At 43.3% G+C, this 14,127-nt stretch overlaps 1 protein-coding gene across 4 annotated transcripts in view; it reads left to right on the forward strand.

The window, feature by feature from the left end:
* Positions 1-14,127, forward strand: part of LOC131939634 (uncharacterized) — a 48,249-nt gene that overhangs the window by 13,465 nt on the left and 20,657 nt on the right. For all 4 annotated transcript variants that reach the window (XM_059298067.1, XM_059298068.1, XM_059298064.1 and 1 more), the window contains exons 12-14: positions 3,552-3,764; positions 4,646-4,791; positions 6,226-6,405. In XM_059298067.1, coding sequence (XP_059154050.1) covers positions 3,552-3,764; positions 4,646-4,791; positions 6,226-6,405 — 539 coding nt within the window. The remainder of the gene's footprint in view (positions 1-3,551; positions 3,765-4,645; positions 4,792-6,225; positions 6,406-14,127) is intronic.

Below are 14,127 nucleotides of genomic sequence, written 5' to 3' on the forward strand. Positions count from 1 at the left end.
TGTATACCTGTGTACAGATATCGCCTTGACCTTCTTGAAATGTTGTATACCTGTGTACAGATATCGCCTTCACCTTGAAATGTTGTATACCTGTGTACAGATATCGCCTTCACCTTGAAATGTTGTATGCCTGTGTACAGATATCGCCTTCACCTTCTTGAAATGTTGTATACCTGTGTACAGATATCGCCTTGACCTTCTTGAAATGTTGTATACCTGTGTACAGATATCGCCTTGACCTTGAAATGTTGTATACCTGTGTACATATATCGCCTTCACCTTGAAATGTTGTATACCTGTGTACAGATATCGCCTTCACCTTGAAATGTTGTATACCTGTGTACAGATATCGACCTCACCTTCTTGAAATGTTGTATACCTGTGTACAGATATCGCCTTCACCTTGAAATGTTGTATACCTGTGTACAGATATCGCCTTCACTTTCTTGAAATGTTGTATACCTGTGTACAGATATCGCCTTCACCTTCTTGAAATGTTGTATACCTGTGTACAGATATCGCCTTCACCTTCTTGAAATGTTGTATACCTGTGTACAGATATCGCCTTCACCTTCTTGAAATGTTGTATACCTGTGTACAGATATCGCCTTCACCTTCTTGAAATGTTGTATACCTGTGTACAGATATCGCCTTCACCTTCTTGAAATGTTGTATACCTGTGTACATATATCGCCTTCACCTTCTTGAAATGTTGTATAGGCCTACCTGTGTACATATATCGCCTTCACCTTGAAATGTTGTATACCTGTGTACAGATATCGCCTTGACCTTGAAATGTTGTATACCTGTGTACAGATATCGCCTTCACCTTCTTGAAATGTTGTATACATGTGTACAGATATCGACCTCACCTTCTTGAAATGTTGTATACCTGTGTACAGATATCGACCTCACCTTCTTGAAATGTTGTATACCTGTGTACAGATATCGCCTTCACCTTCTTGAAATGTTGTATACCTGTGTACAGATATCGCCTTCACCTTCTTGAAATGTTGTATACCTGTGTACAGATATCGCCTTCACCTTCTTGAAATGTTGTATACCTGTGTACAGATATCGCCTTGACCTTCTTGAAATGTTGTATACCTGTGTACATATATCGCCTTGACCTTCTTGAAATGTTGTATACCTGTGTACAGATATCGCCTTGACCTTCTTGAAATGTTGTATACCTGTGTACAGATATCGCCTTCACCTTCTTGAAATGTTGTATACCTGTGTACAGATATCGCCTTCACCTTCTTGAAATGTTGTATACATGTGTACAGATATCGACCTCACCTTCTTGAAATGTTGTATACCTGTGTACAGATATCGCCTTCACCTTCTTGAAATGTTGTATACCTGTGTACAGATATCGCCTTGACCTTCTTGAAATGTTGTATGCCTGTGTACAGATATCGCCTTCACCTTGAAATGTTGTATACCTGTGTACAGATATCGCCTTCACCTTCTTGAAATGTTGTATACCTGTGTACAGATATCGCCTTGACCTTCTTGAAATGTTGTATACCTGTGTACAGATATCGCCTTCACCTTGAAATGTTGTATACCTGTGTACAGATATCGCCTTGACCTTCTTGAAATGTTGTATGCCTGTGTACAGATATCGCCTTGACCTTGAAATGTTGTATACCTGTGTACAGATATCGCCTTCACCTTGAAATGTTGTATACCTGTGTACAGATATCGCCTTCACCTTGAAATGTTGTATACCTGTGTACAGATATCGCCTTCACCTTCTTGAAATGTTGTATAGGCCTACCTGTGTACATATATCGCCTTCACCTTGAAATGTTGTATACCTGTGTACAGATATCGCCTTGACCTTCTTGAAATGTTGTATACCTGTGTACAGATATCGCCTTCACCTTGAAATGTTGTATACCTGTGTACAGATATCGCCTTCACCTTGAAATGTTGTATGCCTGTGTACAGATATCGCCTTCACCTTCTTGAAATGTTGTATACCTGTGTACAGATATCGCCTTGACCTTCTTGAAATGTTGTATACCTGTGTACAGATATCGCCTTGACCTTGAAATGTTGTATACCTGTGTACATATATCGCCTTCACCTTGAAATGTTGTATACCTGTGTACAGATATCGCCTTCACCTTGAAATGTTGTATACCTGTGTACAGATATCGACCTCACCTTCTTGAAATGTTGTATACCTGTGTACAGATATCGCCTTCACCTTCTTGAAATGTTGTATACCTGTGTACAGATATCGCCTTCACCTTCTTGAAATGTTGTATAGGCCTACCTGTGTACATATATCGCCTTCACCTTGAAATGTTGTATACCTGTGTACAGATATCGCCTTGACCTTCTTGAAATGTTGTATACCTGTGTACAGATATCGCCTTCACCTTCTTGAAATGTTGTATAGGCCTACCTGTGTACATATATCGCCTTCACCTTGAAATGTTGTATACCTGTGTACAGATATCGCCTTGACCTTCTTGAAATGTTGTATACCTGTGTACAGATATCGCCTTCACCTTCTTGAAATGTTGTATACCTGTGTACAGATATCGCCTTCACCTTGAAATGTTGTATACCTGTGTACAGATATCGCCTTGACCTTCTTGAAATGTTGTATACCTGTGTACAGATATCGCCTTCACCTTCTTGAAATGTTGTATACCTGTGTACAGATATCGCCTTCACCTTGAAATGTTGTATACCTGTGTACAGATATCGACCTCACCTTCTTGAAATGTTGTATACCTGTGTACAGATATCGCCTTCACCTTCTTGAAATGTTGTATACCTGTGTACAGATATCGCCTTCACCTTCTTGAAATGTTGTATACCTGTGTACAGATATCGCCTTCACCTTCTTGAAATGTTGTATAGGCCTACCTGTGTACATATATCGCCTTCACCTTGAAATGTTGTATACCTGTGTACAGATATCGCCTTGACCTTCTTGAAATGTTGTATACCTGTGTACAGATATCGCCTTCACCTTCTTGAAATGTTGTATACATGTGTACAGATATCGCCTTCACCTTCTTGAAATGTTGTATACCTGTGTACAGATATCGACCTCACCTTCTTGAAATGTTGTATACCTGTGTACAGATATCGCCTTCACCTTCTTGAAATGTTGTATACCTGTGTACAGATATCGCCTTCACCTTCTTGAAATGTTGTATACCTGTGTACATATATCGCCTTCACCTTCTTGAAATGTTGTATACCTGTGTACAGATATCGCCTTGACCTTCTTGAAATGTTGTATACCTGTGTACAGATATCGCCTTGACCTTCTTGAAATGTTGTATACCTGTGTACAGATATCGCCTTCACCTTCTTGAAATGTTGTATACCTGTGTACATATATCGCCTTCACCTTCTTGAAATGTTGTATAGGCCTACCTGTGTACAGATATCGCCTTCACCTTCTTGAAATGTTGTATACCTGTGTACAGATATCGCCTTGACCTTCTTTTAAATGTTGTATACCTGTGTACAGATATCGCCTTGACCTTCTTGAAATGTTGTATACCTGTGTACAGATATCGCCTTCACCTTCTTGAAGGAACTGTTCGGCATGGACATTGGCCTGTCCCCCTTCGACCCAGAGGCCGCTAAATCTGTGAATGACGTCATTGAAAAAGCTAAAGAGAGGAACGTGAAGCTCCACCTACCGGTTGATTTTGTCATAGCTGACCCAACGTCAGCTGAGGCCAACACTGAAACAACAACCGTCCCCAACGGCATTCCTGGCGGTTAGTTTTTTAAAAGTACTTGGTTTCTACTGACAGAATCAAACGGTTCCTACAAAAATTGCTTGAACCCTACTGACTGAATCAAACGGTTCCTACAAAAATTGCTTGAACCCTACTGACAGAATCAAACGGTTCCTACAAAAATTACCTTATCCCTACTGACAGAATCAAACGGTTCCTACAAAAATTACTTGAACCCTACTGACAGAATCAAACGGCTCCTACAAAAATCACTTGAACCCTACTGACAGAATGAAACGAGATGTACTCTAGAAAATAAGCACATACTGAATAGCCAACAAAAATCCCCATAGGACCACACGTAGCTTACAAAATCGTGTCATTAAAATCATTTCTGTTATGTTGACCCGAGGACTCTAGCTATCCGTTGCTTTAAATATCCAGGCTGTTGTCTCATTACACAATAAATTCTGTAGAGACGTTACATGTTTAATATATCTCTCTTCATCTGGCTGATCAAATCTGTCATTCAATCATGATCACTCACGCTCTCGCATTGGAAGGGATGTGACATATCGACTGTTTGGATGTAACATATCAATTGTTTACCAATTGGATGTATCATATCAATTGTTTACCAATTGGATGTAACATATCGATTGTTTGGATGTAACATATCGATTGTTTACCAATTTGATGTAACATATCGATTGTTTACCAATTGGATGTAACATATCGATTGTTTACCAATTGGATGTAACATATCGATTGTTTACCAATTGGATGTAACATATCGATTGTTTAGATATGACATACAGCTTGTGTACAAATTGTCTTTAAAGATATTGAAACGTTCCCATGACATATTCCAGACTGGATAGGTTTAGACATTGGTAAACAGAGACCATCTCATATTTCAGACTGGATAGGTTTAGACATTGGTGAAGAAAGCCGATCACATTTCGCTGAAGCTATAGCCGGGGCTGGCACCATCTTGTGGGACGGCGTCCCGGGGGTGAGGGTCGATAGCGAGGGTGCCAAGGCCATGCTGGACGATATCATTCAGGTAACAAAACGGTTTGAACTTCCTGCTCACCTGTCTGGCATAGTGGGATGTTTGTTTTTGTGTATGTGTGTATATGTGTACGTGTGTATGTGTGTTTGTGTGTATGTGTGTATGTGTTTATGTGGCTCAGTCGAGTCATTCTTTTCACGGTGTAGGCCATCTGTTTTTGGGTTGTTGTCCCCCCCCCCCACACACACTACTGCTAGCTTACTTTGGTAGGGGGTGTTTGCGTTCAGAGTTTATTATTTTAAAAAGTCAAGAGTGGCTCCCCTTGACACACGTATATTACGTTGAATTAACGTGAAGCTACATGGGGTTTATTTGGCGTAAAGAGTTGCTCGCAGACATTTTTCTCAAGGGGGAGGGGGGAACCACAATCTCCTTTCCTAGAATTGGGACTGGTCACGCGGTAAAAACAAGATGGCGTGGCATGTAATCAAACCGGAAATAACGGCCACCTGCACCGACTGAACATTGTTGGATGAAATAACGTTATAACATGTGGAGATGCCGGCTCGTGTTGCAAGTATTATGTTCGCGCTGTGCTAGCACGCTGGGTTACCTTTTAAAGCTTTTTGTCGACTTGATAGAACCACATTGTAGTCGACTTGATAGAACCACATTGTAGTCGACTTGATAGAACCACATTGTAGTCGACTTGATAGAACCACATTGTAGTCGACTTGATAGAACCACATTGTAGTCGACTTGATAGAACCACATTGTAGTCGACTTGATAGAACCACATTGTAGTCGACTTGATAGAACCACATTGTAGTCGACTTGATAGAACCACATTGTAGTCGACTTGATAGAACCACATCGGTAGCCACTTGAAAAGACCCTCTCGGTGGCCGATCGACGGATTAAATATTTGACGGGGGGGGGGGAGATTCAATAATTATGAAATCTTGGCAGAACGTATTCGATGCTGTAATGTTACTGGTCACATAATACTTATCCTAACCCTACCCTTGAAATTCAACATCTTAACACATTTATTTTGTCAATTATTTATTCTCTAAGAGAATCTAGATTAGTCTAAATGTTGGATCTAGTGGGTCAAGAATTGTGGATCCTCTAACCTCAGGGTTTCTTGCCACTCGCTCAACCCACTACCTGCCACTGCCCAACCCACTACCTGCCACTGCCCAACCCACTACCTGCCACTGCCCAACCCACTACCTGCCACTGCCCAACCCACTACCTGCCACTACCTGCCACTGCCCAACCCACTACCTGCCACTGCCCAACCCACTACCTGCCACTACCTGCCACCTGCCCAACCCACTACCTGCCACTGCCCAACCCACTACCTGCCACTGCCCAACCCACTACCTGCCACTGCCCAACCCACTACCTGCCACTACCTGCCGCCTGCCCAACCCACTACCTGCCACTGGCCAACCCACTACCTGCCACTATTCTCAACAGGCCACTGAAAGAGGTGCCTTTACAGTTGTAACCGGAGATGACGTCATCGCGTGCTGCCGGAAATTCGAGGCCGCGGATAAAGTAGGTCACGTGGTGAGCGGAGGTTTCATGACGCAGGAGATCCTAAAGGGGAAAATACCGGCAGGTGTGGCGGTGTTACACCCTAGTCCTGTCACAAAGGTGAGTGGTGTCATGGTGGGTTTTGTTTGTGGTGTCATGGTGAACGTGTTAGTCAGTCTAGTGGTGTCATTGTATCAGAGGTCTAGTGGTGTCATCTGGTGTGTATAATGCCAGGCGTGTTTCTGGTATTTCACGACGTTGCCACCAATGTGGTTATTGGTTTTTCTGTTACCCAGGTAGAATGGTTCATATCTGCGAGTCCCTCTCCCTCCCTTCGTCCTTTCCCCCCTCCTTCCATTTAACCCCCCCCCCCCTTCCGCTGACCACCGCCAGCCCGGGGGTAACAGAACACAGCCCGAGGGTTCAAACTGTGTGGTCAAACAAATCTACCAATTGTCTCAGTCAGAACCTAATGAATCCCGCAGGACTGAACTCATTGATACGATCACGTGACCCTACTAATTAGACGTGTTTACCCATTCATTGATTAGTTTGGTAAACAACATCAATAACAACATTCGACGGTCATAGTCACGTGATACTGCACGGTCAACAATAGTGAACTGGGGGGGGGGGAAGATAATAGATATGTTTACACTCTGGTGGGACTAGGTAGTCCTCACCCCCCCCCCCCCCCCCCCCGCCACTTGACAGCTAACCCACTATTTGTCTTTTTCATGTATGCTCACTTGGGTAGTTTTATTGCCTTTGATGTTACGGCAAGTGGGGTGTTGTGGTCGGTGGGATGGTTGTTTTGATGGTGTGGTTATTGGGGTGGTGTGGTCGATTGTGTGGTTGTTGGGGTGGTGTGGTCGACGGTGTGGTTGTTGGTGTGGTTGTTACGGCAAGTGGGGTGTTGTCGTCGGTGGGGTGGTTGTTTTGATGGTGTGGTTATTGGGATGGCGTGGTCGATGGTGTTGTTGTCGGAGCGGTGTAGTCAATGGTGTGGTTGTTTCGATGGTGTGGTTGCTGGTGTGGTCAATGCCGTGGTTGCTGCCATTATAGCAGTCTGTCTCAGCTTGGATTTGTCAACAACAGTCGTGAACACAGCTCACCTGAGTTTATAGGCTGTTTGAGACTGAATAGTTATCTCCCCTTTTGTCATTGAACAGTGTCAAATTTAAATGTAGTTTAATGATGTATTTAGCAGCTAATTAGATTTTCTTACGTGGCTAATGAAGATGCACTTATCCGCTAAGTTTTTGAGAAATAATTTCGTTAGAAATAGGTAAAACTTCAAACCTACCAACTAACAAACAAACAAAAACAATGAACGGACTTAATATAACGCTAGTAGAATGAGTACACATTACACAAAAGCACTCTTTCATGGGCACGAACAACAATAATTTTGATTATTTTTAGCATTTTAATAACTTACAATGGAAATATCACAATGCAATACTATCTGTTTTTAAAATGGTTCGTTCAAAAACTGGTTACATCCGGTTTACTTGTCCCAAGGTGAAGACATATCTGTGACGTCACATGAATTAGGGGAAGGGTTAAGGCCGAGGTATTTTTTAACCGCCAGTTTAAACTTTGAGTTCAGAGTTAAATAAATAATAAAATTCATCCCAGAATTCATTAGCGCCAGCAAATTAAACATGTTGTACAAAAATCTGGGCACCGGAAGAAAGTAGTCCAAGCCCATGCAGACGACAGTGGGCGCGAAGCAGACGAAATAAACTCCAAACACCGTCATGAAGAATTTCACACTCTTCATGCGGAGGTTGTGTTTTTTGTGTGCCGGTTTGTCGTCTCTGGTCGTGTCATGGAGGTTGGCTGAAGTGTCGTGTGTTGTTGGAGGTTTGCTTTGGTTTGGTTTAACGCGAGTAGCACTTAGCACATTGGTGGTAGTGTTTGGTGTCGCAGTTAGTATCCTTGGATTAATGTTGGGTGTGGCACTTAGCACACTGGGGGCAGTGTTGGGTGTGAAAATCATAGACGTAGTCTCGGTCTGCGTCGGGTGGACAAGATGAAAAGGCTTTGGCAGCGAATTTAGTTCCAGTTGATTTGTTTTGTTGAAGGCAACGTCACACACTTGTGATATGGTCGAGATGACTTGGTGATTTGGGTTGCTGGGTGTTTGATGGTCGTGTTTGATGTTGGTTTGTTGGTGTGGATGGGGGTGTGTGTTGGTTTGGTTGTGGGGGTGGGTGGTGGTTGTGCTAATGAGCCGACTGTGCCGGTACGCAGCCAACAGGATCTGTGTGTACAGAACAAAGTTGATCGCCACCAAGACGAGAAACAGCGAGACATTGGCGTAAAACAGGTAGCCGATGGGCATGACCAGTGTGACGTCACACTTGGCGGGGTCGTTGTGGATGACCTGGGGCAGCAGAGCGTAGAGAACACCGAAACTCCAGGCACAGCAGAGCAGGAGGATGACGTAATGTCTCGTGACGACACGCGCGTATGTGTAGGGATGCACGATGTACAGGTAGCGGTCTGTGGCTATCAGGGTCATGTTGACACAAGACACCACCGCCACGCCCAGGTTGACCCCGAAGACGAGGGCGCAGAAGCGGATGTTGTTGTCGTACAGGTGGGTGCGCAGGCTGGGGACGTAGAAGAGGGAGAGGGGGATGAGCCCGAGCCCCACCACCAGGTCGGAGGTGGCCAGGGACAGGATGTACAGGTTGGACAGTGTCCGGAGGTTGGGGGTCCGGTGGATGACCACGATGGTCAGTGTGTTGGCCGAGATGATGAACAGGGACATCAGGAGGGAGAAGACGATCAGGAGGATGGAGTCGACGTCAATGTCTGGAGGCATGTCCGCTCCCTGGGTCATGTTCTCCATGGCTCGCTGGGTACCCCGGTGGTGCGGGTTGGGGGGGTGGGGATTGGACAGTTGGGTACCTAACTGACAGTCAACTAAACCATAAAGGGGGGGGGGATTTGATAGCTGGGTACCAGAGTGGCGGGGGGGGGGGGGGGATTCGACAGCTGGATACCCCAGTGGTAGTCAACTAAATCAGAGAGGGGGGTGGGGTGTTGACAGTTGGGTACGTGGGGGGGGGGGGGGTGTTGACAGCTGGGTACCCCTGTGGCAGTCAGCTGGGAGAGACTGTGACAACTGGTTGCAATAGTTCACCTGTACCAACTTCAGTCACTCGCCTTGCCAAGTCTCCTCAAATTGTGTTCATCCTTTTGTTATTGATCTCTCCTCACAGTCAACGTGTTGCTTTGTTCTGCTCCTGTTAGAATATAAAGTCAGTTTACTGTTAGTAATGTGCTGGTCACAAAATACTTCAAATTTCTTTACTGTTAACAGAATTTACATTTTCTAATTTTTTTGTCGTTGCACTCTTTTCACACCTCGCCGCATCTACACGGTTAGTAAACCGTTACAAATCTGGTACACGTTTTGTTGTTATTACACTTGAAAAATTCCGCACCATTTGACATCAGAAACTTGATTGCCTCGGCATTCAAACAATAGGTGAACGTGTTCACCAATGGATTTTGTTTGAAAGGATAATGGTCGCTTTATGTTCTGATTTTATTTTAACAACAAATACAAGGGAGACAAAAAGTGTTAGGCACATCAAGGGGGACGATCGATCAAGATTATCTTGGTTTAAAGCTAATTTTTAAAATCAATATAATTTTTAAAAATAACAGTTATGGTTAGGAAATGTTTTAAAATAACCTTTCGTGGTCTTAAACATTGTGCTTGTATATTTAATATTCTGCTTACTTTGCGGAAAATAGCATTTTTACAATTATACATTAATTAGTTGTATAATTGTTTATATCCGACTATCATATTGAAAATTAATTGGTGTTTTTAAAATTCTATTTTTAATAAATACAAATGTTTTTGTTTTATATTATATTATACTTACAGAAAAAACAACGCTTTTTAACATTTCGTATAACCGCTTTCATTTGCATGAACCTCACAAAAAACAACCGTAAAATAAAATACTTTAAAAAAACTTTTTAAAAAACCACGTTTTTCTTGTGGACTAAAAAGTAGAAAATAAATTTTTCTTTTGTGCTTCCTCGAGCTGTGCAGGTTCTTGTGATGACTGACAAAAAACGTGGGTACGTTCACCATCAAATTTCCCGACCCATCTGCCCGACCCACGTTTTTTGTCAGTCATCACAAGAACCTGCACAGCTCGAGGAAGCACAAAAGAAAAATTTATTTTCTACTTTTTAGTCCACAAGAAAAACGTGGTTTTTTAAAAAGTTTTTTTAAAGTATTTTATTTTCTCCTTTTTAGTCCGTTGCTACACATGAAAAACGTGGTTTTTAAAAAGTTTTTTAAATAGTTTATTTTCTACTTAATCTAATGACTTGATTAAGTATGACTTGACTAAGTGTTTATAAATACACGGACTAAAAAATCTTGAGCGACCAGGATTCGAACCTGGGTTGTCGCGGCCACAACGCGAAGTACTAACCACTATACGATCACGGCCAGCGCGCTCACATCGATTGGGGCCGAAGTAACTGTGTGAATAAGCCTCCAGTCTTGTCGGTATCTTTAGAAATCATGTCCTCAATTTTATGGTCCTTGGGGCGTAATTAAATTAAGCTAATTACGGTCTCTAATTGCTAGTTTTTATGATTGCATCTGAAATTGTTAGGCGAAAGTAGCCTGTATGCCAAATTTCAGATCTGTAGAGCAATCAGAAGTGGGCTAATTTTCGATGTCAATTTTAACAACAAACAAACAAATCCACAAACGCGAAGCTGAGTTAAGAAAAACGTGTTAAAAAATTTTCATACATTTGATGACAAAAAACGTGGGTCGGGCAGATGGGTCGGGAAATTTGATGGTGAACGTACCCACGTTTTTTTGTCATCAAATGTATGAAAATTTATTTTCTACTTTTTAGTCCACAAGAAAAACGTGGTTTTTTAAAAAAGTTTTTTTTAAGTATTTTATTTTCTCCTTTTTAGTCCGTTGCTACACATGAAAAACGTGGTTTTTAAAAAGTTTTTTATATAGTTTATTTTCTACTTTATCTAATGACTTGATTAAGTATGACTTGACTAAGTGTTTATAAATACACGGACTAAAAATCTTGAGCGACCAGGATTCGAACCTGGGTTGTCGCGGCCACAACGCGAAGTACTAACCACTATACGATCACGGCCAGCGCGCTCACATCGATTGGGGCCGAAGTAACTGTGTCAATAAACCTCCAGTCTTGTCGGTATCTTTAGAAATCATGTCCTCAATTTTATGGTCCTTGGGGCGTAATTAAATTAAGCTAATTACGGTCTCTAATTGCTAGTTTTTATGATTGCATCTGAAATTGTTAGGCGAAAGTAGCATGCATGCCAAATTTCAGATCTGTAGAGCAATCAGAAGTGGGCTAATTTTCGATGTCAATTTTAACAACAAACAAACAAATCCACAAACGCGAAGCTGAGTTAAGAAAAACGTGTTAAAAACAACAACAACAAATGATATAGGAAGATCTCAGGGAACAAGACATTGTGTCAGATTTGCCACGTGTCAAGTCATGTGTCCGTCTTCTCCCCCCCCCCCCATCATCCCCCACCCTTGAAGTAAATCCTGGACATAACATGTGCAGTCACACATGACTGCACACTCCATCCACACACATTCCATCCCCACACACTCCATCCCCACACATTCCATCCCCACACACTCCATCCCCACACATTCCATCCACACACACTCCATCCCCACACACTCCATCCCCACACACTCCATCCCCACACACTCCATCCCCACACACTCCATCCCCACACACTCCATCCCCATACACTCCATCCCCACACACTCCATCCCCACACACTCCATCCACACACACTCCATCCACACACACTCCATCCCCACACACTCCATCCCCACACACTCCATCCACACACACTCCATCCACACACACTCCATCCATACACACTCCATCCACCCACACTCCATCCACACACACTCCATCCCCACACACTCCATCCCCACACACTCCATCCCCACACACTCCATCCATACACACTCCAGCCACACACTCCATCCACACACACTCCATCCACACACACTCCAGCCACACACACTCCATCCACACACACTCCATCCACACACACTCCATCCATACACACTCCATCCACACACACTCCATCCACACACACTCCAGCCACACACACTCCATCCACACACACTCCATCCACACACACTCCATCCACACACACTCCATCCATACACACTCCAGCCACACACACTCCATCCATACACACTCCAGCCACACACACTCCATCCCCACACACTCCATCCCCACACACTCCATCCCCACACACTCCATCCCCACACACTCCATCCCCACACACTCCAGCCACACACACTCCAGCCACACACACTTTCACACTCTCTACTCTCACCACCCACTCCCTCCACAACCACACCACACTCCTTCCGCACACTCTCTACTCTCACACACTCCCCACACTCATCCACACACTCTACTCTCACCACACTCACGATACCCACTTTCTCTCCCCACTCCCTCCACAACGACACCTCACTCCTTCCGCATCCTCTCCACACGCCACAGCATCATCCACATCTAAAATCTCTCTACTGACGTGATTAACTATCAATGTTCGATCACACTACGACTAGCTCATCCACCGTCTCTAAAATCATGTTCAATGTTCGATCACACTACGACTAGCTCATCCACCGTCTCTAAAATCATGTTCAATGTTCGATCACACTACGACTAGCTCATCCACCGTCTCTAAAATCATGTTCAATGTTCGATCACACTACGACTAGCTCATCCACCGTCTCTAAAATCATGTTCAATGTTCGATCACACTACGACTAGCTCATCCACCGTCTCTACAATAATGTTCAATGTTCGATCACACTACGACTAGCTCATCCACCGTCTCTACAATAATGTTCAATGTTCGATCACACTACGACTAGCTCATCCACCGTCTCTAAAATCATGTTCAATGTTCGATCACACTACGACTAGCTCATCCACCGTCTCTAAAATCATGTTCAATGTTCGATCACACTACGACTAGCTCATCCACCGTCTCTAAAATCATGTTCAATGTTCGATCACACTACGACTAGCTCATCCACCGTCTCTAAAATCATGTTCAATGTTCGATCACACTACGACTAGCTCATCCACCGTCTCTACAATAATGTTCAATGTTCGATCACACTACGACTAGCTCATCCACCGTCTCTACAATAATGTTCAATGTTCGATCACACTACGACTAGCTCATCCACCGTCTCTAAAATCATGTTCAATGTTCGATCACACTACGACTAGCTCATCCACCGTCTCTAAAATCATGTTCAATGTTCGATCACACTACGACTAGCTCATCCACCGTCTCTAAAATCATGTTCAATGTTCGATCACACTACGACTAGCTCATCCACCGTCTCTAAAATCATGTTCAATGTTCGATCACACTACGACTAGCTCATCCACCGTCTCTAAAATCATGTTCAATGTTCGATCACACTACGACTAGCTCATCCACCGTCTCTAAAATCATGTTCAATGTTCGATCACACTACGACTAGCTCATCCACCGTCTCTACAATAATGTTCAATGTTCGATCACACTACGACTAGCTCATCCACCGTCTCTAAAATCATGTTCAATGTTCGATCACACTACGACTAGCTCATCCACCGTCTCTACAATAATGTTCAATGTTCGATCACACTACGACTAGGTCATCCACCGTCTCTACAGTAATGTTCAATGTTCGATCACACTATGACTAGCTCATCCACCGTCTCTACAATAATGTTCAATGTTCGA

This window comes from Physella acuta, unplaced genomic scaffold, assembly GCF_028476545.2.
Source record: "Physella acuta isolate Inbredline_101_S28 unplaced genomic scaffold, ASM2847654v3 ptg000285l, whole genome shotgun sequence".
Taxonomy (NCBI): Eukaryota; Metazoa; Mollusca; class Gastropoda; family Physidae; genus Physella; species Physella acuta.